At 41.7% G+C, this 22,503-nt stretch overlaps 1 protein-coding gene across 4 annotated transcripts in view; it reads left to right on the top strand.

The window, feature by feature from the left end:
* DENND5B (DENN domain containing 5B) overlaps nucleotides 1-22,503 on the top strand; it is a 167,768-nt gene that overhangs the window by 48,664 nt on the left and 96,601 nt on the right. For 3 of the 4 annotated variants that reach the window (XM_073321415.2, XM_073321442.2, XM_073321433.2), the window contains exon 2: nucleotides 21,084-21,149. The exons of the other annotated variant lie outside the window; for it this stretch is intronic. In XM_073321415.2, coding sequence (XP_073177516.1) covers nucleotides 21,084-21,149 — 66 coding nt within the window. The remainder of the gene's footprint in view (nucleotides 1-21,083; nucleotides 21,150-22,503) is intronic. 4 annotated transcript variants of the gene reach the window in all.

Below are 22,503 nucleotides of genomic sequence, written 5' to 3'. Positions count from 1 at the left end.
GAATCCAGCACTTTGCATTAGGTTAAGTTTTTTTCCTGTTTGGTGAGGTGAGTTTTTGAACAAACATTTGACCATTGTAGAGCAAACACTTAAATGTTACCTTTATAGCATGGGATTCAGATATTAGAAGTAGGATTAATACCTGCAGCATCCTACAAGCATTCCATTAAGTCTAAACAGTCTTAGAACACGAATATCTATTTTAACTATACTAACCCACTGGTAAGCCAGACTGATTTCTAGCTATGCCCTTGCCAGTATTCAGTGAGGCTTGGGGCGTTAGCATGAGCTGGCACCGGATCTGCCAGCATCATATTCCCTTTCCTCCCTTCCGTTTTGAGTCACTTGGAGCAGTTAGTTCAATGAGATAAAGAATAACAAAGCTCATAATTGATTAATTCAACAAACACGGAACAATTTTCTACCTCCTCTCTGCAGTCTGATATAAAAATTAGCCAATGTGCTATGCAAGTTAACTCTTCTTTCCCAAATTGTTTTCAAGAGTGCTGAGGGAAAAAATCTGGGAGCTGGAAAAGTGAGGAAATGAGATGGCTACAGAGAGCCAAAGAAGGCGAATAGGAGGAAAAACAGACTCAGACGAAGCAAGTGCTCAGCTGGAAGAAACAAGCTTGGTGCTATGGGGTGGTGGGAGAAGAGGTGAGGTTGTTGGTGAACAAAGGAACAGTTGGTGGCCAAAAGGGCTACAGGGGTGTTTGTGATGAAAGGGCTCAGTGCTTTGAGCATCCATGGTCTTCTGAGCTGCTTTCAACATGATGCATTGGAACTAAAATACTCCAGTGTTGCATCCATTCAAACATGCTACAGACATTAATTTAAGATGATTAAAAGGTCATATGGTCTGGCTGTCTCATCCAGCTGCATAATCCTGACTTATTAATTGAACTATAAACTGCTGTTTGTGTCATCCCAGCATATGACTTGGGCAAACTAAAGTCCAAGTGGCCAAAATTCTTCAATCAGTTCCTCTGAAGAGGACACCAAGTTAGGATGGATTGTGCTATGGAACACACACTGCTTTGAAATTCTTATATATCGGTGACATTGTAATTGGTGTGGTGGGGGAGAAAGTTTCATTATTGGGGTCACGGATTTTAAGTTGTAGAGCACTTATGCTTTTTGAAGGGCTAAAGAGAAATGTAACAATCCTCCCGTTAATATATACTGCAGTAGACTGGGTAACTTCAATCATTTTTGTAAAGCTAACCTGGCTCATGCAATTTGGGTCTGCACATGTGGATGCATACTGTAAAGACTAAATTTGAATGCAGTAGTGCTTGAAGAGTATGATTGTAATATCTTAAAATCAAAAGATCTCTGCATCATTTCATAATTCAAATAACTATCTCAAAGGTAATATTTCATGCAACTATAACCCTTTTCAGAGCAAAGTGTATTTTTAAAAAACTAAATATTTTACCATGTTTGTTTCAACAGTCTGTATCTGTTTAGGCAAATGTCCCCTGTCACATATCTGAGTCTCACCATCATTAGTGGCTTTTGTCTCTCAACATCCCTCTGATGGAGATCTGAGGCACAGGGTAGATTGAGTGACTTCCCCAAGGTCACATGATGAGGCCATGTCTACACGACAAACTTTCGTCTGCGGAACTTACTATGGCGGCGTTATGCTGGCGTAAGTATGTCATGTGTGCTGCACGTAATCACGAGGAGTGCTTGTGTTGATGCAAAGCGTGGTGCATTATGGATAGGAATCCAAGTGTGTAATCCACCACCCACCCATTGGTGCCATACAATTTGGCGTATTTTTGCAATGTGTTGTGGGGTGCACACAAGTTTTGCAGTGGGGCTGGGAGCAAGGGATCAAATTCCCATCATGGAAATTTCTTTAGCCAATAATGCCATTCCTATCCCATAACTTCCATGCCTTTTTAAAAAAAATCCCATAAACCCATATGGCACTTGTCGCTGTCTGCCATCTCTGACAGAAGCATGGAGCCAATACAGCTCTGCATTGTTGTCATGAACGTTGAAAATACAGGATGAATGATCCTCTGGTATTTGCAGAGCCACAGGAAGTACGACACAATGGGGGAACATGACCATTTCTTTGAGGGCAGATTGCTACCGGACATAGCAAAAAAACAACAAAAAGTTTGTTGGTGGCATTCACAGCGTAGTTGCACATGGTCAAGTGCTGCTTTGGGGCCTGAGAAATGAGCAATGACTGGTGAGATCGCATCACAATGCAGGTTTGGGACAACAAGTGGTGGTTGCAGAATTTTTGGATGTGAAAGGCCACATTCCTTGATCTGTATGCTTAGCTCACGCCAGCCCTCCAGCATGTAGACCTCAGAATGAAAGGTGCATTGACAATGTAGAAGCGAGACGTGATCGCACTATAGAAGCTTGCAATGCTGTTTTGCTACAGGTCAGTGGGAGATGATTTTGGAGTTGCAAAAAACACATTGAGGGCCGCTGCCATGAAAGTTTATAGGGCCGTTGATTGTTTTCTGTTCGACAAGAATGTGACACTCTGCAATGTGTAAGAAATAATGGATGGATCTTCAGTGATGTCATTCCCAAAGTGTGGTGGGGTGATAAACTGCTCGCATATCCCCTTTTTTTGGCACCAGCCCACCTTGTCACAGAGTAAGTCAACAGAAAGGGCTACTTTTCTATGGTTAATGCAAGTGTTGGTAGATCACCAGGGATGCGTCACAAAGGTCAGTGTGTGCTCATCAGGGAAGGTGCATGACTCTCTCATCTTTAAGAACACACGACTGTTCAGGAAGCTGCAAGCAGGGACTCCTCCTCCCGCCCCGAGTGGCAGATTACCACTGGTGGTGATGAAATGCCAATAGAAAGACAGGAAAGCTATTACCAGCAGGACAGTGGGGTGGGAGGAGGTATTGTTTCATATTCTCTGTGTGTATATAAAGTCTGCTGCAGTTTCCATGGTATGCATCCGATGAAGTGAGCTGTAGCTCACGAAAGCTCATGCTCAAATAAATTGGTTAGTCTCTAAGGTGCCACAAGTACTCCTTTTCTTTTTAGGAAAGGTTTAGCAAATGCAGAAAGACAGCTGAATGTGCTTTCGGCAGATTGAAGGGATGTTAGTGGTGTTTACTTGCTAGATTAGATCTCAGTGAGAAATGTATCCAAATGGTTATAGCTGCCTGTTGTGTCATGGATAATGTGTGATTCAGAGAGGGAAAAGTTGCTGCCAAAGGGAAGGGGGAGGTGGAACAGCTGTTTGCTGACTTTGAACAGCCAGACACGGGCCATTCAAAGAGCTCAACACGGAGCTATGGGGTTGAGGGAGGCCTTGAGAAGACATCTTTAATGGACAGCCACAATAACATATGGTGGACTGTGCTCTATCTGGCCCTAAAGTTTTGGAGGTTGTTAGGAATTGTACAATATTTAGTGTACATTTATGAATATCACATGATCTTTTATTAAATCTATGAACTATGCTGTGCTTACTGTACAGTTATGATTATTACATTGTTTTCTGTGATCCTGTTGTAGTAGAAGCAATGCATACTTTGAGTAGCACTGGGCATTCTGCAGTATATGTTGTAATGAGTTTATTTAAAAAAAAAAATTGCGTACCAAAAAGGTACAGAGCATTATTGTACAATTAAAAGCCCAAACTGTGCAAACTTATAAAATTAATGGAACAGAATTTTAATCTTAAAATGCTAGAGAACATTCATGTCCATTTCAGCTAAATATAACCCTGACCTGTGAGTTCCACAGTTGTTGATGTGGTATGGAGTGGTAACTATGAAAGAACACACCCCTGTATTCACATCCTACATACTATTGCAATAATCTTTGTACAAAATATGCCTTGTGAGGGATCATTTGAAAACTAGTAACGCACTGGTCAATAATATCATGATGTGTGTAGTAACATTATATGTAAAGTTATAAACATGAGCTGAAATTAAGTTTGAAATGTGTTCAGCAGTCAGTTCTGGGTAAACCAGTTTCTCAAAGACAAGCTGATACCTCTGCCCATCAACTTTGATGACACCTGGTCTATCACCTATCAAGTGGCCCTTTTTTGGCAAGGAAGGGCCAAAGAAATGTTTTTTGGACTTTGGGGAATTTGATCAGCAGTGTTACTGGGAACATGTGGTAAGGGGCTTAAACTAGACTTGGTTCAAGATGAAGTTTTAGCACTAGGAACCATTTTCTTTGTTTCTCTTGTAACCATTTCTGACTTTAATGCCTTACACTTGTTCTTCCTTAAAATCTATCTCCTTGTAGTTAAATAAGCTTGTTTTATTCTCTAATCAAAACTAATCCAGTGTTTTGTGTGTAAACTGAATTATGTGGGTAACTCCTTTTAAAGTAGCAAACTGTTGGCTCTCAATCTATTTAGAGAGGCAATAGGCCTAACATAGCTTAACTGTCCAGAAAAGGACTAGACAGTGCAGAACACATTTTGCGGGGAAATACAGGACTAGGAGTGCATTTTTTGGGTCACCCGGCAAGTAGTAACCAACGCTGGTGGAAGCCGGTGTTGCTGGCAGGCTGCTGGGGTCAGAGCTGCTGGACTAGGGCTGCAGCTATACACAACACTCAGGCTGTGACCTGCATGCTTTTTGTGACAGACCCAGATTGGAAGCTACAGCAGCAAAGCATTGTGAGGCACCCCCGATTGCAGGGCAAGGGTGACACAGCCCCTTGCTCATCTGGATTGCACTCAAAAATGTCATAGTAGGGGTAGGGATGTGGCCCCAGGATGCCATATGGAATGTTGGGGGAGGCAGGGTGAAGGGAAATTGAGCTCTGCAAAGGGAGGTGAGCCTGTGACTGCTGGACCTGTAAGCATGCATGTGTGCTTCCTGAGAAGCCCCATTATGTCCTTGCGCACTTCCCTGCCCTTTTCCTATTGGGGCTCCTGGACCTTTCTCCTATCTGCTCTTTCCTTCTCCAGCCCATCTGCCATATTCACCCTCCAGACCCTCTTCTTCGTGGTCTGATGCAGCAGTAGCTTTCAGGATCTCAGTGAATGTCTCCCTAGCTCATGTCTTTCTCTCCCTCATCAGTGTCAGGTGTTCTCTAGTTGTGGAGGAGGCACTTCTTAAGGCTGCAATGGCAGCAGCTACAGATGTCTTATTGTATTTACAGACATAACAAAAAGTGAAAGATAAGCCTCAGAACTCCCTTCTCTTATTCCCAGAAGAGTTTTAAATAAGACATGCTTATTGACACTTCAGCCTTGGAATAGAGGAACTCCAAAGTATGCCAGACACACTAGCTGCCCCTGGAGTTGATCCAAATAATTCCCATTGGCTACTGCCAGCTCTAGGAAAACAGAGGGAAGGTGGTGTGGGCAGCCTCCCGCTTTTGTCCTTTAATATGTTAAATGGAATGCTGTGGGTTGTAAAAGGAGGTGAAGAGCTTGTATGTTTCAGCAGCTGTGGGGTTGGGTATGTGTGTTAACAAGACATTGTTGAAAGAGGGCAGTGTAAAGTTGCATGGGCAACCTTTAACTGCATTTCCAGTCTTTCAGAAGTTTGGTTTGCTCAACTCAGTGTTATGCAAGGGGATGACATCCCACCTTAACTCTCTGCATTAATGTAGTTTTTTATCATTTGAATTTCTTAGGATTTTTTTAATAGGAAAAGATATGTTGCTAGGAGTTAATAGTCATTTAGGCAGTTGTACATACCATGACCTGCAATCTGCTTGTCAAGACAGCCACCCCTTTCTTCCCCGCCACATTAGCTGGGCCCCACCAACCGGTGCTGCAGCAGACCTTCCCAGCCATTCCTTGATCCATTCACTGCATTCCCCTCCCTCCAACCTGGATCCTCTCCACTATTGTACCCAGGCCCCACTCACTGCAAGGAGTAAATGCATCTCCCTGAAGTCTTTATTTTCTGGTATACAAACATTTCTCTTCCTGTTGCTTCCCCTGCCTCCTATAACCTGACTCATATGCAACACCTGGAGTGAAGGACAATTATGTTACAGGTTTCAGAGTAGCAGCCGTGTTAGTCTGTATTCGCAAAAAGAAAAGGAGTACTTGTGGCACCTTAGAGACGAACAAATTTATTTGAGCATAAGCTTTCATGAGCTACAGCTCACTTCATCGGATGCATTCAGTGGAAAATACAGTGGGGAGATTTATATACACAAAGAACACGAAACAATGGATGTTATCATACACACTGTAAGGAGAGTGATCACTTAAGATGAGCTAATATCAGTGCGGGGGGGGGAGGGGGGGAGAACCTTTTGTAGTGCTAATCAAGGTGGGCCATTTCCAGCAGTTGACAAGAACCTCTGAGGAACGGGGGCGGGGGGGGGAGATAACATGGGGAAATAGTTTTACTTTGTGTAATGACCCATCCACTCCCAGTCTCTATTCAAGCCTAAGTTAATTGTATCCAGTTTGCAAATTAATTCCAATTCAGCAGTCTCTCGTTGAAGTCTGGTTTTGAAGTCTTTTTGTTGTAATATTGCGACTTTTAGGTCTGTAATCGAGTGACCAGAGATTGAAGTGTTCTCTGACTGGTTTATGAATGTTATAATTCTTGACATCTGATTTGTGTCCATTTATGTTACAGTGGAATTGTGTTCCTGCCTGTGTTTCAGAATGGCTGGAGGGTGGAGTTTGTGGCAGGGCTAGCAAGAGAAATCACAAAGCATTTCTGTTCTGAACGACTGACCGTTTTGTGTTTCTCTACAAGAAATGCGGGGGGGGAGGTGTCAGACATGAAACCTCAGATTTCCCCCCTCCCCCAACACTCAGTAACTTTCATACTGTTGCTGTAGCAATTGGTCTGATGCTCAGCCAAATCAGAGAAAACTATTGTAGCTCCTAGAAGCAAATCTCTGACATTGTATGAGGTGCACAGCAGGAATAAGGCCCAGATAATTTCTTCCCAAGTGAATCACCACAATGTCTGGTAGATCATAACCTCTTACGTCACCAGTTAAATGCTGCAGAGTGGGCAAAACATGACACCAACATAGGCCACCTCTCTTGACCCAAACCAGCCTGTTGTCAGCAATCCCCATGTTATGTTGTACCCCACACCTACGGGCTAGTAAAGAACAGATTTTCTCAAGCAACCAAGCCAAGGCTTGCCTACTACCAGCCTTTATCTCCCTCTTCTAGCAATCCCTCTCGCTGTCATCGTCCCCCACTCAGCTCCCACTCCTTGGTCTCCTCCACACTGATGCAACAAATTTTTTTGACTGTTGTGTTCACAGTGAACCTCCCAATAAAATAGAAACACACATTATAATCGAGACAACTTGTAGCAAGCCGTGTGAATTATTAAATCTTTGTTGCACAGGGGTACAAAGCTTCAGCCTAGAAATGGCCCTGGTGGGATGTTCACCGGTGTAGTAGTGGTTGTTTCCTTGAACTACCCATGCAAGTAGAATGGCTGCACATAAACCCTTGTGTTTTTTTCTTTATTCATGCATATGCACTGTAATCCTTCCAGACTATGCACTGTGCGAGTGAAGTGAACACGTTCTTAAATATCATTCTCCGTTTGGGTCCCCCGAAGATGTAGTGGGTGCCATGCAGTTCCTTGTGTACAACTTGACAGAATGAGACCATTTTTGACCTTCATTACATCAGTAGTTAATACCTAGATCTACGTGTATATATAAATGAAACAAAACAAACAAAAAACCCCTCTCATGGAAACTTTTAAAAATGGCTCTTCTATTCAGGGCTTATATTTCTGTAACCTGTAGATGGAATGACCCCAAATTTGAGTCTCTAACAGTAGTCTTCATCTGACTGTGGCATACCAAATGTCAAAGGAATCCGACTAAGCATGTTGAATTTAGAGGACTTAGAATTGTTTGTTTAAACAGAAGTCGTGATGCAACCTTAACTACAGTGGCACTGCTGCACCACTATCATTTCCCAAGGTGTCCTGGGTCTTAAATTTTGGCATGAGACTTATTTTTGTTCTGCAGATCCCTTCAGTTATGCAAGACTCATTCTTTCTTATCCTCCCTCCCTCATCTTTAAAATGTTTTTAGTAAATATCTTGAATTCTTCAAAATCTCAGGGCAAGAGAAAGCAATCATCATATATCCTTTTAAATCAACCTTTCCTTGCATTTTTTTGCCCCAGTTGTGATTGTCCAGTTCTTTCTGTGAGCTGTCCCAGCACTTGCTAATGCTACTAACATTCTGTGTTCCACTGTCTTGGTGTAGACTCTAGTCAGCCCTGGGGCAGGGTAAAACATTGTGAAGTCTGTCTTCATTAATATGTAGTTTCATAGTTAGGTATAAAGTTTTGTGTTTTAATATTCAGGTGTATCTTTAGATAAAATACAGACTGGACGTGCCTCTATTCTTGTGCGGAAGATGCTCCGGGTGAGGGGTGCCAGTATAAAATGCTTTGATAGATGCTTTCTTAGACTGGAGCCAACTTGTAACTTCCCACAATATTTATAGTGATTCCCCCGCTACTCCCACAAGACTAGTGTGCTTATGGTGTTATGGGAGCCTGTGGTGCATGGTGGAACTAAACAACTGGGCCTATAAAGGGAAGAGGAAATAATGCATGCTTGACGTAAATCCTATGATGGAAGTCACTCTTGCTTTGATAATTGAGGGCATTCCAACTGATAAGTTTTTGTTACTTACACTTGCAAGTCCTCTTTAAATAATTAAGGAAATAAAATTGTTCCAGCTTGAGGGTGCATTTGAAACAAAGCTTTTGAACATGCATTTTGTACTGCTTACTCTAGGGTTTATTTCAAGCCAAAAATGATCTCTTCCTCAACCATGTCTTATATCACACCTTTAAACTAAGCTAGGATAGCTGGTTTTCAGCAATTGTTTTATCCTTCTGTCTCATGCTGAGCTAATTTAGCCTCATCTTGGTAAACAAGAAAATGGTTTTCATTCGACAGATTTTGAGCTGGAGTGACTGCAGCTGTCGTCTGGCCTGTGTGCAAACCAATTTTGTTCATTCTTTTGCCTGGCAGGGAGCCTACACCAGAATTGTGTCAGGACTAATCAGCATTAATCCAATGTCAGGATAGCTGCAGAAAGCTTCCCTGCAGGGAGGCAATAGCAACAAGGCTTTTCAGACAGTATTAGTAGGAACACTGCCTAGACTACAGCTGTGTAAAAAAAATCTCTGAAGTATTTCACTCATGACTCATTGTTAGGGATTCCTCGCCTGCTACAGAAATGTGGCTGCACAGTGGCTAATGCACTGAGGAATCTAGCATGATCTGTGGAAGGGGGTGAGAAATGCTGCAAGACCTATAAAATAGAGCTATTGTTTCAAAACTTGGAGCACTGGGTTTTTTTTCTTCTTGGGGAGTGAATTCAGTTCCTGGTGTCTGGCCAAGGGATGTTACTTGTAATGCTCATCCTAATCTTGTACTGGGCAGAAATACCGATCAGCTTTGAGTCAGAGATCACAGAACCTTTCCTGAACTGCTTGGATCTTGCTTTACCAGTTGCAGTTACTAAAACATACTTGGGCTCCTTCCTGACTTTGGCTGGTGGGGAGGGTTGCTCAATAAGGGCCAGATTCACAAGAGTTCAGGTCCCATCTAGGCAGAACAATGGGTGACCAAATTGTCAAAGGAAAAAAGGCGCATAGACAAAGAGTAACTTTCTTCAGTTGTGGCTGCTGGGTCCAGTTCAGTCCAAAGTGAAAAGAGACCACCTCAACAACCTGTTTCTCAAGGCCTCTCAGTCAAAAGTTAGCTCTAGTGAATCCGTCTCCACTATGCAGAAACCTCCAGACTCCGCTCATTCTGGACTCCTGATTCCTATTGCAAATGGAGAGCACAGGACACTAAGACTTACTTTCTCCCTACTTGGACCAAGTTCTTTACAAGGTCTGAGCTGAAAAGTGAAAATGGTAGATCCAGTACAGAATATAGACTTTTTTCCAATGGCCTCTTGTGCTGGCAAAGCCCTCTCTACTAGAGAAAACAACTGCATACTTTCCTTGGCCCTCATGGTACTGGGTACTTGTGAGAGAGTAGTGCTTGAGAAAACGAGGGTTGGGGCTAGTTACAACCCAAATTGGGACCTTCAGGAGTGACGTGCGTAATGTGATGACAGGCTTAGGCCACGTCTACTGGGCTCTACAGTGGCATGCCTATAGCACTGTAGCTATGCTCCTCTAGCATTGTAGTATCAACTTTCTGCAGTGACAGAAGGGATTTCTCTGATGTAGCTAATCCACCTTCCTGAGTGGCTGTAGCTACACAGAATTGGAAGAATTTTTCCATTGACCAAGCTGCCTCTACCCTAGGGCAGGGTGGGGTGAGGTGGGGTTGATATAACAACATAGTTATGGTAGCTAACTTTTAAATGTATACCAGGCATTAGATGCACTTTTTTTGATTCGTGGTGTTGTGCATAGTCACCTGCAATATTATGCACATTCATTCTGCCCAGTAGCTCCCCGAATTATCCTGAAACTGATGGCAACAGCTGATGGTTTACATAAGGCAGGCATGACCTTGTACCTTAATTGAGCAATTAACAAGTTTGAGGAAGGCCCTTGTGGGAAGTGCAGGTCACAGTTAAATGGGCACTGGCATGATTTCATTCTTTTTCTGGCCTAGTGGTGACCTAGGCTTTGGTCTCCCACCTGGAACTTGTTGCACAGAATCTGTTTCAACAGAGCAGAGAACAGACTCCCTTTATCCCTGGTGAAAGTGGCCAAGTTTAGTCACTGTGTGTCATTCCAATCCTAGCAATGCAGTACAGACTGAGGTTTTTACCTGCTGACTCCTGATACCCTGCCATGAGGTTATGTCCTGGGCTCCCTTCCACCCTGCATCTCCATCTGTTTACAGTGCTTTCTAGAGTCCAGCTATCAAGCATTAGGCAAGCCCTTTTTCATTCCTCTCCCCAAGCAAGACTCTTTGGTGATTAGTGGAGAGTTGCCTATTTAAAAAGGATCCTTGTGCACTGTAAACACCCATGCCAGTCTTGAAGTGAAAGGAGGGGGGTTCATTTAGGATGATGCAGGGACTAGGTCCTCTTCTAAGGAAAGAAAAGGAAGACCTGTTCATGCCCTAGAGCTCAAGACTGTGTGGAACGGGCTAGACTACATGATTGTAAAATACCCTAAGAAGCTACGGCGATGTTTACACAAGAAAGGTAAGTTGACCTTTATTAGGTCAAGGTGCATGTCCACACTAACCTCCTTGGGTTGGTGGTGTGTGTGCTCACCAGGACTGCTTCCACTGACCTAATGGGCAGTGTAGGGAGCTGAAAACCCGGTCTCTCAGTTCCGCTAGCAGCTCCCTGCCGAGAGCCCAGCTGGCTCACAGGCTCTCGGTGAGTGCACTTGTCCATTCTGGTCACATGGAGGGAATTGTGGGGGGGCATTGGAGGACTGTCAGCACTTAAAAGACTTATTCTATGTCAACCTGCCAATTTCTCAGTGAGATCAGACCGAGGGAAAGTAGCATCAGCACTCCTAGCTATGCCAGCTACCCTGGGTTGGAAGCACCACGGAACTTGGGATAGAGGTTCTTGTGTGTGGACATACCATGACCTTATGAAAGGCAAAGCTGCAAGAGAATGTTTCCTAGTCTCCTTATCATGTGGTTACCAGGCACCAATGCAATGCCAGAGAGTTGGATGGCACATTTAATGTAGTAAGTCTGATTACTGAAATTAAGCAACTCGCGTTCATCTACAAAACATAGTGATGAATGGAAAATTCAGCATTTTGAGGGTTAAAATGTACAGAATATGTAATATATATATGTAACCATAACAGTTTTATTTTTAACTGGTGTGAGGACTGTGAATTTAAAGCCTAAAAGGGAGCACTCCTTGTAGCTCTTAACAAGCAACCTCATTCAAATATTTTTTTAAAAAATATTTTACTCCGAAGCTTGACTGGTTTTGGTTCACAAGTGATAGTTTAGCTATAGAGTTTTAGTAGAACTCTAAATTCCATCAGGTCTCTTGAATTTTGTAGCTACAAGCCTTCTTTTATGTAAGTGCTCAGATTTCTTCACTATAGTAGGAATGCATGTATCCTTTTTCGATTTTTTTTTTTTTTTTTGAAGTGGGAATTCTACTCCCGGTATGCACTAGCACAAATTTGCAAAGGCATCTGGCAATAACCTGATCTCATGATGTTTTTCCATATACCTGTGGAGCCCTTGATATCTTACTTTGTAACAACAGATGGTAAGCTGATGTTTAATGTGTCCCCTTCCAGTCTTTTTACCAAAGCTGCTAGCAGCCAAATAATGAAGGGATGGACGTGTTCTCAATGTCCTTTTGTCAGCTAGTCAGTTACTACTTGTTTGTCTTAAATACAACAGAAGAGTTGCAGATCTCAATCTCACAGCTGTGTGTCTGTTACAGTTGCTGTGGCTGACAAATATTTATGGTCTGAGACTTCCCTTTGATGTGCCTTTAAAAAACAAAAGGGGAAATCCCTCTGAAAATATCTATATACAGAGTACATTCATTTCCTCTTTTTACAATTTAGAAGTGTACACAGGTGTATATACCATTTTCCCTTTTTGTGTTGAGAAGAGCTGATATACGTCGGAGGGACCTTTTGGTTTCTTTGAATATTGCAGAATAATGAATAATACAGTACCAAGAAAACGTGTTAATAAAATACTGTTTCCCTGCACAAATTAACTCTACAGAGTGTTATCAACTGGCTGGTAATTTATGATGTCCATGTTGTAGAAGCATCCTTACTTTGCTTAATGTCTTCTCTGTTCTTTCAGAAGACTGAAGAACCTTGATTAACTGGTAAGGGTAATTTCTTGACTCGTTGAAATGTTCTATTACAGTGCCCATCTTTTTGGGAGGGATGTGTGTGTTACGTGTGCATGTAAGGTATCCCACAAGAAGTGGAAATGAACTAATTGCTTAGGAGGCGTACAAAAGAATGGCACAAGCATGCAGGGCCAAAATCAGAAAGGCTAAGGCACAAAATGAGTTATACCTAACGAAGGACATTAAAGAGCCTTCTTATTGCCTTTTAACACATTTGGAGCAAAAGAATGACCAAAAAAGTATAGTCCCATTACTTAGGGCAGAAAGAGAGCTAATGACTGACGACAGCAAGAAGAACTGGGGTACTAATATCTCTCCTGCTCCAGTCTTCACTAAAAAGGTTAATGGTGACTAAGTATTCAACACAATTAATATTAACAACAAGAGGGAAGGAATGCAAGCCAAAATAGGAAAAGAACGGTTAAAGAATAAAACTTAAACAGAAACGTTCCAAGCCTGATACAGTACTGTGTGAGAGAAAACGTCAAGTCCACACTTACCTCAACTCTTTGTGTTTTCCAAGAGAAGCAGAGGTGGGCTTCAAAGAAAGGGAAAAAACTGCTGGACTTCTGGAAACCTGTATCGGGCATCTTTGCACTCTGTGTGAAATATTCATCTTTAAGATAACTGATTTTATTTATTTATTTTTAAGACAAAGAAAATGCAATGGATCAAATCTACCTGGGTTTCAGTAATAGTGATACAGTTGCACATGGGAAATTATTAGTTAAATTGGAGAAGATAGGGATTAATATAAGAACTGAGAGGTGAAAAAGGAATTAAAGGGGAGCCTATAAGAGGTCATGCTGAAAGGTGAGCTCTCAGGCTGGAGGGAGGTTGCTAGAAGAGTTACTCAGGTCCCAATACCAATCCCTATTTTATTTTAACATTTTTATTAATGACCTTGCCACAAAAAGTGGGAGTGTGCTAATACAATTTGTGGATAACACAAAGTTGGGGAGGTATTACTAATATGGAGGAGGACCAGAATATTATTAGAAGATCTGAATGACCTTGAAAACTGTAGTGGTAGTAGAAATGGGATGAAATTTAATAGTGCATAACTTTGTACTAACAACAAGAATTTTTGCTATACGCTGGGGATTTATCAGTTGGAAGGGACAGAGAAGAAGAAAGACCTGGGTGTATTGGTTGATCACAGAATGACTGAGTTGCCAGGGTAATGCAGCTATGAAAAAAGGCTAATGCAATCTTAGGATACATCAGGTGAGTTATTTGAAACGTCATCTGGAATACTGTGTGCAGTTCTGGTCTCCTGTGTTTAAGAAAGATGAATTCATACTGGAGCAGGTACAGAGAAGGCCTACTAGGATAATCAGAAGAATGAAAACCTACCTTATGTGAGGAGACTCAGTTTGGCTTGTTCAGCCTAACCAAAGGAAGGCGGAGAGGGAGATATGATTGCTCTCCATTAGTACATCATAGGGATGAATATTAGGGGAGAGAGAGGAGTTATTCATGTTAAGCACCAGAGTTGATACAAGAACACATGGCTGTAAACTGGCCAGCAACAAATTTAGGCTTGACATTAGATGAACAATCAGAGGGGTGAAGTTCTGGAACAGCCTTCCAAGGGGAGCAGTGCAGATGAAAAACCCAACTGGCTTCAAGATTGAGTTTGTTAAATTTATGGAGCGGATGGTGTGGTGAAACTGCCCACAATGGAATGTGACTACTAGTAGCAAATATCTCTGATGGCTGGTGATGGGGAGGGCTCTGAGTTACCATATCGAATTCTTTCCCAGATGGTCTTGCCAAAATGCGCAGGGTCCAACTGACTGCCATAGTTTGGGTCAAGAAGGAATTTTCCTCCAAGTCAGATTGGCAGATACCCTTGTGTCTTTTTTGCCTTCCTCTGCAACATGGGACACAAGTCAACTGCAGGTTTAAACTAGTGTAAATGATGGACTCTCTGTAGCTCAAAGTCTTTAAATCATATTTGATTACTTCAGTAACTCAGCCAGAGGTGATGGGCCTATTACAGGAGCAGGTGGGTGGGGTTCTGTAGTCTGCAACATGCAGGATGTCAGACTAGATGATCGCTAAGGGTCCTTTCTAGCCTTAAAGTCTGAGTCTATATCAAGTATCTGCAGGATAAGTACCAAGGCCCTTAAAATATCCAAATTAAAAAAAATACCACTAAATAGAGGTTTTCATTCTGAATGCTGGGCAGCTTTATTTCTCATTGTATAAAAAGTTCATTCTTCTACTATATTTTTTTGCTTTAGGGCTTTTTTTGTATTACAAGGAAGACATATTTCTTCTCCCTTCCACTTGTATAAAATACAAAACAAAACCCTTTCATTGTAGAAGACTTCAGCAGGATTTTCAGATTGGAGAATTCAGTAGGAAAATATTTCCTCCTATTTCCCTTTTAAAAAAAAAAATTAAAAAATGGATGCCTTCAGAAATCAGAAAAACAGATCTTGAGATAAAGCACTTAAGTAAAGCATGAACAAGTCCTTACAGAAGCTTGACTTTTAAATGTTTAGTTAGCAGCTTAAGTTTGTTGGCACTTGCAAAAAATGAACTTGGAACATTTCATTATGTTTAACCCAAACAATACAACTTTACGGTGAGCAAATCAAGTGCATGACTCATCTTTTGTTGTAAGGTAGAAACATCAAGCATCAAAGGAGTACTGTTCAGAATTCTCTTATGCGATGCAATTGTTCCGGAATGGGAAAATATAATGACGTATTATAATTTTAAAAAACTGAATCTTCTCACATTATGAAGAGCAAATTAAAAACTTCAAATTGCTTTTAAAAATAAATAAATAAAAAGTTCAAGTATAGCATGTTAATATGAAGACCTAATACTTAAATTTCTTGTGCTAGTACTTGCAGAAGAACGGCCATATTTGGTCAGACCAAAGGTCTATCTAGCCCAGTATCCTGTCTTCCGACAGTGGCCAATGCCAAGTGCTTCAGAGGGAATGAACAGAACAGGTAGTCATCAAGTGATCCATCCCCTGTCACCCATTCCCAGCTTCTGGCAAACAGATGCTAGTGACACCATCCCTGGCTAATAGCCATTGATTGACTATCCTCCATGAACTTATCTAGTTCTTTCTTAAACCCTTTTATAAGCTTGGCGTTCACAACATCCACTGGCAAAGAGTTCCACAGGTTGACTGTGCGTTGTGTGAAGAAATACTTCCTTTTGTTTGTTTTTTTACACCTGCTGCCTATGAATTTCATTTGATCATTCTTTATATTTAAAAAAAAAAGAGAAGTACTTGTGGCACCTTAGAGACTAACAAATTTGTTTGGGCATAAACTTTTGTGGCCTAAACCCCCTTTCATCGGATGCATGCAGTGGAAAATACAGTAGGAAGATATATATACACAGAGAACATGAAAAAATGAGTGTTGCCATTCCAACTGTAACAAGACCAATCCATTAAGGTGGGCTGTTATTAGCAGGAGAAGAAAAAAAACTTTTGTAGTGATAATCAGGATGGCCCATTTCAAACAGTTGACAAGAAGGTGTGAGTAACGGGGAGGGGGAGGGGGATTAACATGGGAAAACAGTTTTTACTTTGTATAATGACCCATCCACTCCCAATCTTTATTCAAGCTTAATTTAATGGCGTCCAGTTTGCAAATTAATTCCAATTCAGCAGTCTCTCGTTGGAGTCTGTGGTTTTTGGGGTTTTTTTGAGAATTGTGACTTTTAGGTCTGACATTGAGTGACCAGAGAGATTGAAGTGTTCTCCGACTGGTTTATAAATGTTATAATTATTGACATCTGATTTATGTCCATTTATTCTTTTACGTAGAGACTGTCCAGTTTGACCAATGTACATGGCAGAGGGGCATTGCTGGCACGTGTTGGGATATATCACATTGGTAGAAGTGCAGGTGAACGCGCCTCTGATAGAGTGGCTGATGTGATTCGGCCCTATGATGGTGTCCCCTGAATAGGTATGTGGACACAGTTGGCATAGGGCTTTGTTGCAAGGATAGGTTCCTGGGTTAGTGTTTTTGTTGTGTGGTGTGTGGTTGCTGTTGAGTATTTGCTTCAGGTCGGGGGGTTGTCTGTAAGCAAGGACTGGCCTGTCTCCCAAGATCTGTGAGAGTGATGGGTAGTCCTTCAAGATAGGTTGTAGATCCTTGATGATGCGTTGGAGAGTTGGGTGCTGAAGGTGACGGCTAGTGGGGTTCTGTTACTTTCTTTGTTGGGCCTGTCCTGGAGTAGGTGACTTCTGGGTACTCTTCTGGCTCTGTCAGTCTTTCTTCACTTTGCAGGTGGGTATTGTAGTTGTAAGAATGCTTAATAGAGATCTTGGAGGTGTTTGTCTGAGGGGTTGGAGCAAATGCGCTTGTATCTTAGAGCTTGGCTGTAGACAATAGATCGTGTGATGTGGTCTGGATGAATATATTTATATTGACTCTCTGACTTGAGTTGGGAATGAAGAAGGGAGGGAGATAGTGAGGTAGAGGACAGAGTTGTAATTGATTTGGTTCAATCAAAGTGACAGCAGGTCCCTCTGTTGCTATCAGGCAACAGAAATGCTACAAGTTGAGTAGATCCCTTGCATGTTGTTTAACCTACGTATCGCAGAATAGGCGGTATCCTGTTGGAGCTGCTAAAATTCAGTGAGAAACTAATGCCTTGATTTTAATTACAGTCTATCTCTGGGTTGATTATAATTGGTAGCTTACTTTATAGTGTTGTGCAATACTGAGCTTCTAGGATTTTGGTTTTGGGGACTTTTTTGTGGTGCTTTATTTTTTGTTTTTTGTTGTCACAGCTTTGATTGGCAACAGAGTGCTGTGCAGACCCTGGGAACCTGCTAACTTACTGAACTTTCCTCACAAATTAATTTTGGTGCGCTTCTGTCCATTTTCTAATATTGGCAACAGAATTCATATATCGTTGTTTCAGCTGTGATTTTTATCAAGCTCTTTTATGTAGAGGTACTGGCCAAGACTTTACGTGACTAGTGATTTTCAGTGATTCAGTTTTACGGTGTCCAATTTGAAACACCTTGAAGAGGCTTGACTTGACTAGGGTTCAAGTACATTCCCTCCTTCTCTTCCCCATGTCCACCAGAGGTCAGATTGTCTATATAAAGAATAATAGGCACTAGCAAGAGAAATGGAATACGTTGTCTCTACATTAACATGCTGCACTTTGGCTGTTTTCTTCCCAAGATGTCTACATCCTTTACAATATGGTAAAGAAGCTACTAAATGCTGTACCAATCCACCATACTGAAAGTGTATTTCATGCTGTATAAAGAAGGGTTGGAAAAACCTCTTTCTGCCATTGAGCAGCTACTCTATTAGCTAAGGGACAGATTTTGATGCGCCTCACTCCTGCTCTTTGATATTTCTGTTTTCCAGTCCACTTCAGTGGCACTTCTCATGGAGAAAGGTGCTATTCAATGAGAAGTAATTGTGTCAGAATCTGATCCTGTATTTATGTATGTTTAGGCTAGTGAGACATGGATGGGAGGTCGGAGTAAATATGGACTAAAGATGAGCATGGACTGAGGAAAACACTGAAGAACCAATTTAAATCCCATTGGCAAAATCAGTGGGACTAAAGCAGTGGTTCTCAAACTTTTGTACTGGTGACCCCTTTCACATAGGAAGCATCTGAGTGCAAACCCCCCACCCACCACCACCATAAATTAAAAGCACTTTTTTATATATTTAACACCATTCTAAATGCTGGAGACAAAGCAGGGTTTGGGGTGGAGGCTGACCGCTCACGACCCCCTCTCCCCCCCGTAATAACCTTGCAACCCCCTGTGAGGTCCCAATCCCCAATTTGAGAACCCCTGGACTAAAGCATGCACTTGAAAGCTTTTCTGAAGCAGGGCTGAAGACAGCAATCCGCATCTATTTTGGGGACTTGATCAAGTATGTAAAGAATGGGAGGCTAAATCCTTTTAGCTCAATATGCAACTACTTAAATAGCATGGTGTGCTGAAAGATGTCAGGAGAATGCATTCAATAATGGTGTATGAAGCTTAAGTTAAAATTCACTTAAATCTATCACTCAAACTCTGCTTTTCAAGCTAGTACAGATGCTTATTCTTTTTGTGGCTTCAAGGATTCAGAATGCTCACAAGCTTAAGCATAGGGGTACCTCAAAGGATAAAAGAGCAGCACTTTTTTGTTGTTGGCCTTTTAATGGGACAGACTAAAGATTTGTGTCCAGATGCTGCCTGTAAGGGTACATCTTCACTGCCCACCAGATCGGTGGGCAGTGATCGATCCAGCTGGGATCCATTTATCGTGTCTAGTCTAGACATGATAAATCGACCCCCAAGCGCTCTCCTATCGACTCTTGTACTCCAGCGCCACGAGAGGTGCAGGCAGAGTCGATGGGGGAGTGGCAGCAGTCAGTTCATCACAGTAAGTCGATTTAAGTACATCAACTTCAGCTACATTATTAACTTGTGTAGCTGCTTAACCGTCTGATTACATAAATCTTTGTACTTTGGTTATACACTCCAGGATTTAGATACATGTGTCCACAGCACATTGGGTTGCCCCATTTTCCCCGTTATCCTGTGTATCTCCATTCTTCTTGCTATCTCTTCCTGCTGAAGATAAGGCAGATAGTTTTAAAATTGTTGGTAGTTGAGAGCCTAACTCCCTTATGTCCATAGGGTATGATTTTTTTAAAAACTGTTTAAGTTAGGAGTTTTGATGGTGGCAGCCAATCAAAGCAGATACTTGTAGAGTCACTCTGGTTATTTATTAGTGTACAGTGATTAGACATCCTGGATTTAACTAAAAGAGCTTGGAGCACTGGGAATTTCATAAGTGAGAGCTGACTGTGGTTATGTGTCTACTTGGACAGCCTCCTTGTGCTCTTCCCGGAATAACTGAGTTTTTAGAAGAGGCAAAGAACCCCCCCCTTCCCCCCCCCCAATGGACTCTTCTGCCACTAAAGAGGGAGAACTTGTGGGCAAAAGAATCGTACACTTTTCCTAGCTGGTGGTCTCCCTAACTAATTTTTCTTCCTTTGTCTGACCCTAGGAATCCCCCAGGCAACAGGTTTTCTTAAGTCCTCTATTCTATTTAATGATTAGATTCAAATAAGTGTTGGGGTTTTTTGTTTTTTTTAAGGTGTCTCAGAACTTGGGAGTGAAATAATTTAAGGTTTCTGGAGTAGAAAACCATTGCTTTACAGGTTGTAAGTGTAACCAGTATGCTGTAACTGATGGAGAGAATTAGAACCCACTGTCAACCCGAGGAACAAGAAGTTTTCTCCTAAAAAACAAAAATTCCATTCTAGATCTCTTTATTAAAAGCACTTCTCTCAGTCATCTGCAGAGGAATGTCTTTCCAAGTGATAGACAATTAGGAGAAGCGATCATTCATGAATAAGGTTGCCAACTTGCCCATTTTTCAAAACTGAACACTACAGGCCACCCCCATTGCTCACTGTCCACTCCTCTCCCTTCCCCCCCGTTGCTCACTTCTTCCCCCCCCCCCCGCCCCACCCCCAGAACTCAGCTGCTGCCTGCAGAGCTGGGCTGGGCTGAGCTGATGCAAAGCCTGCCTGCCTGCCCACTTTGGGCAGGGCTGGGGGACCTCAGTCCCTGGAGCAAGGGTCTGGAGAGAGCCGGGGCCCTGGGACACTGAGAAGGTGGGATGGGCTCTCATGGGCGGTGAGCCCAGCTGCCTGCTCTGCTCCTCAAATGCTGCGTGCTGTCTGGATCCCTCCTCCTCTAGCAGCAACTGTGGTTACTCTGGTAACCAGACTTTTTTGGTGTCCGGTCAGTGGTGCTGACTAAATGCTGCACAGATCCCCTTTTAGCGGACTTTCTGATCGAAAACCGGACACCTGGCAGCCCTATTCATGGACTCTTAAGTTCCTGGTGCCATAGACAATTGACCAACAAGGAGCGCAGTAGTGCGAATCTGTTTTAATTCACTTTTTGGAGCCAGTTGAATTGCATTACAGCACTGAATTACAAGACAAATTTATATTTCGGTTTTGTGGATTTGATCTGCAGTTCATTTATCTAGTGCCCAACACATGATGATCTGTGTTCTCATCTTGATTTTTATTTCTGGGGTTGCATCTTTTTTACCTGGGACATGCTACTTACCTTTAAATATTTTTCAAACAGTTTTCTATGGAAGGGTAACAAAGCATCTGCTGGGAGAGAGAACATTTCAGTTAGACATGTTGTAAAAACTTTCAGAGAAGGGCTAGGAAGGAAAGATTTTTTTTCTACTTCACATTTTTGAGTTTTGTGTATCTTTTGTTTGTTCATACATGCTTTTTGTTTTTGTTTCTGTTATGTTATATAGTCTTATACCAGTGGCTAGAAGCAGATCGCCATGTCAAGAGCTCAGATACTGCAAACAGAACCTCAGGTAAAAAGGGGGTTTAAAAATCAGAACTCCATGCCCTCTGTGCCTTTTTTTTTTTTTTTTAAATATTCTCCATCTTATAACTTCCCTTGAATCAACTCAAATTAAGGCTCAAAATTAAATATTGCACCTTTAGTCTATAACTTAACTTGAATCAGTGGCTATTTAAATTTTATTCTTTCCCTAAAGCTCTCTTGGCAGATATGCTTCTCTCTTAGAAGAGAAACTTAATTTCCCCTGAAGTCTAGTTGGTGGAAATCCTTTCATGTATGTATTAGGTATATTTTGTCTGCTTAGTGACAGAATCTAAACAATTCTTTTATGTGAAGTTACTATATCAATAGATACTTTATCACAGATTCCAACTCTGCCTAATATGCAGGTATAAAGCAATGTTTTTGAGTGGTGTCTTTTCCCACTAATTCCTACTACAGAGGCTCATATGGGTTGCTGGGTTTTTTTGTTTGTTTTTTAAGATCTACATTGAAAAATGTGCTTCATTAGATTACAGGAAATAGCATGTTTGAGGTTAACAATTAAAAATTTTCCAGACAGAGTGGAGAGTCAGATGCCCTATCAAAGAGTCGCTTGTACTCACTCAACTAGGATGTTTACGTATTTCTATTAAAAATTGGAGAGCAAGTGTTGCACTGAATATACAACCCCACCTACACACAGGCATCCTGTTGAATAAATTCATTGTATATTTTTAATTTTAGTTCTAGAACTCTTTATCGTCTGCCGTAGCCCCATCTAAAACAACTGCAAAGCAATAGTCTAACAGTAACCAGAGTATTTGATGGGAGAGGTGCCCTATAAGTATTCCTGAATATTGAATGGTTAATGACATGTCCCTAAATATAACGTTAAGAAGCTATGCACTACTGTTTTCCAGCTACATCCGCTCAGTTCTAAAACCCAGCAATTAACAGCATAGTTGCTCCCTTTCCAAGCATTACTCTTCCCTGCTTCCGCCCTCCGTTCAGCATTCTGTGTACTTAACTTCTCATGTAATGTGATACAATTGTCCAGTAGACTTTGGTTCTAAAGTTCATTCTACTGGGAGATAGCACAATCATTAGGACATGCTGAACCAATTTAATGAGAAATGACAGCTAACAAAGGTTGTCAGCATGATGTGCAGTATTGTGCACGCTCCCAGTAGGTCTCTCTAAAGGAGTTAGAATATATTTTTATTTCAGTAGTCATGTTCCAGAATTTGTAATCAACTACACAGTTAAAATTCCTCAGGCTACAGGGTGTGGAATGAGGGAACTTTGCCAATTTAATATGCATCTATGTATGCCTCCTCTAGCTGTGAGAGCTAATATTTAAATGTGTTTGTTTAAAATCCCAA

This window comes from Lepidochelys kempii, chromosome 1 (genome assembly GCF_965140285.1).
Source record: "Lepidochelys kempii isolate rLepKem1 chromosome 1, rLepKem1.hap1, whole genome shotgun sequence".
NCBI classification, from domain to species: Eukaryota; Metazoa; Chordata; order Testudines; family Cheloniidae; genus Lepidochelys; species Lepidochelys kempii.
The sequence above is the reverse complement of the archived record's forward strand: the minus strand, read 5'-3'. Positions and strand labels throughout refer to the sequence as shown.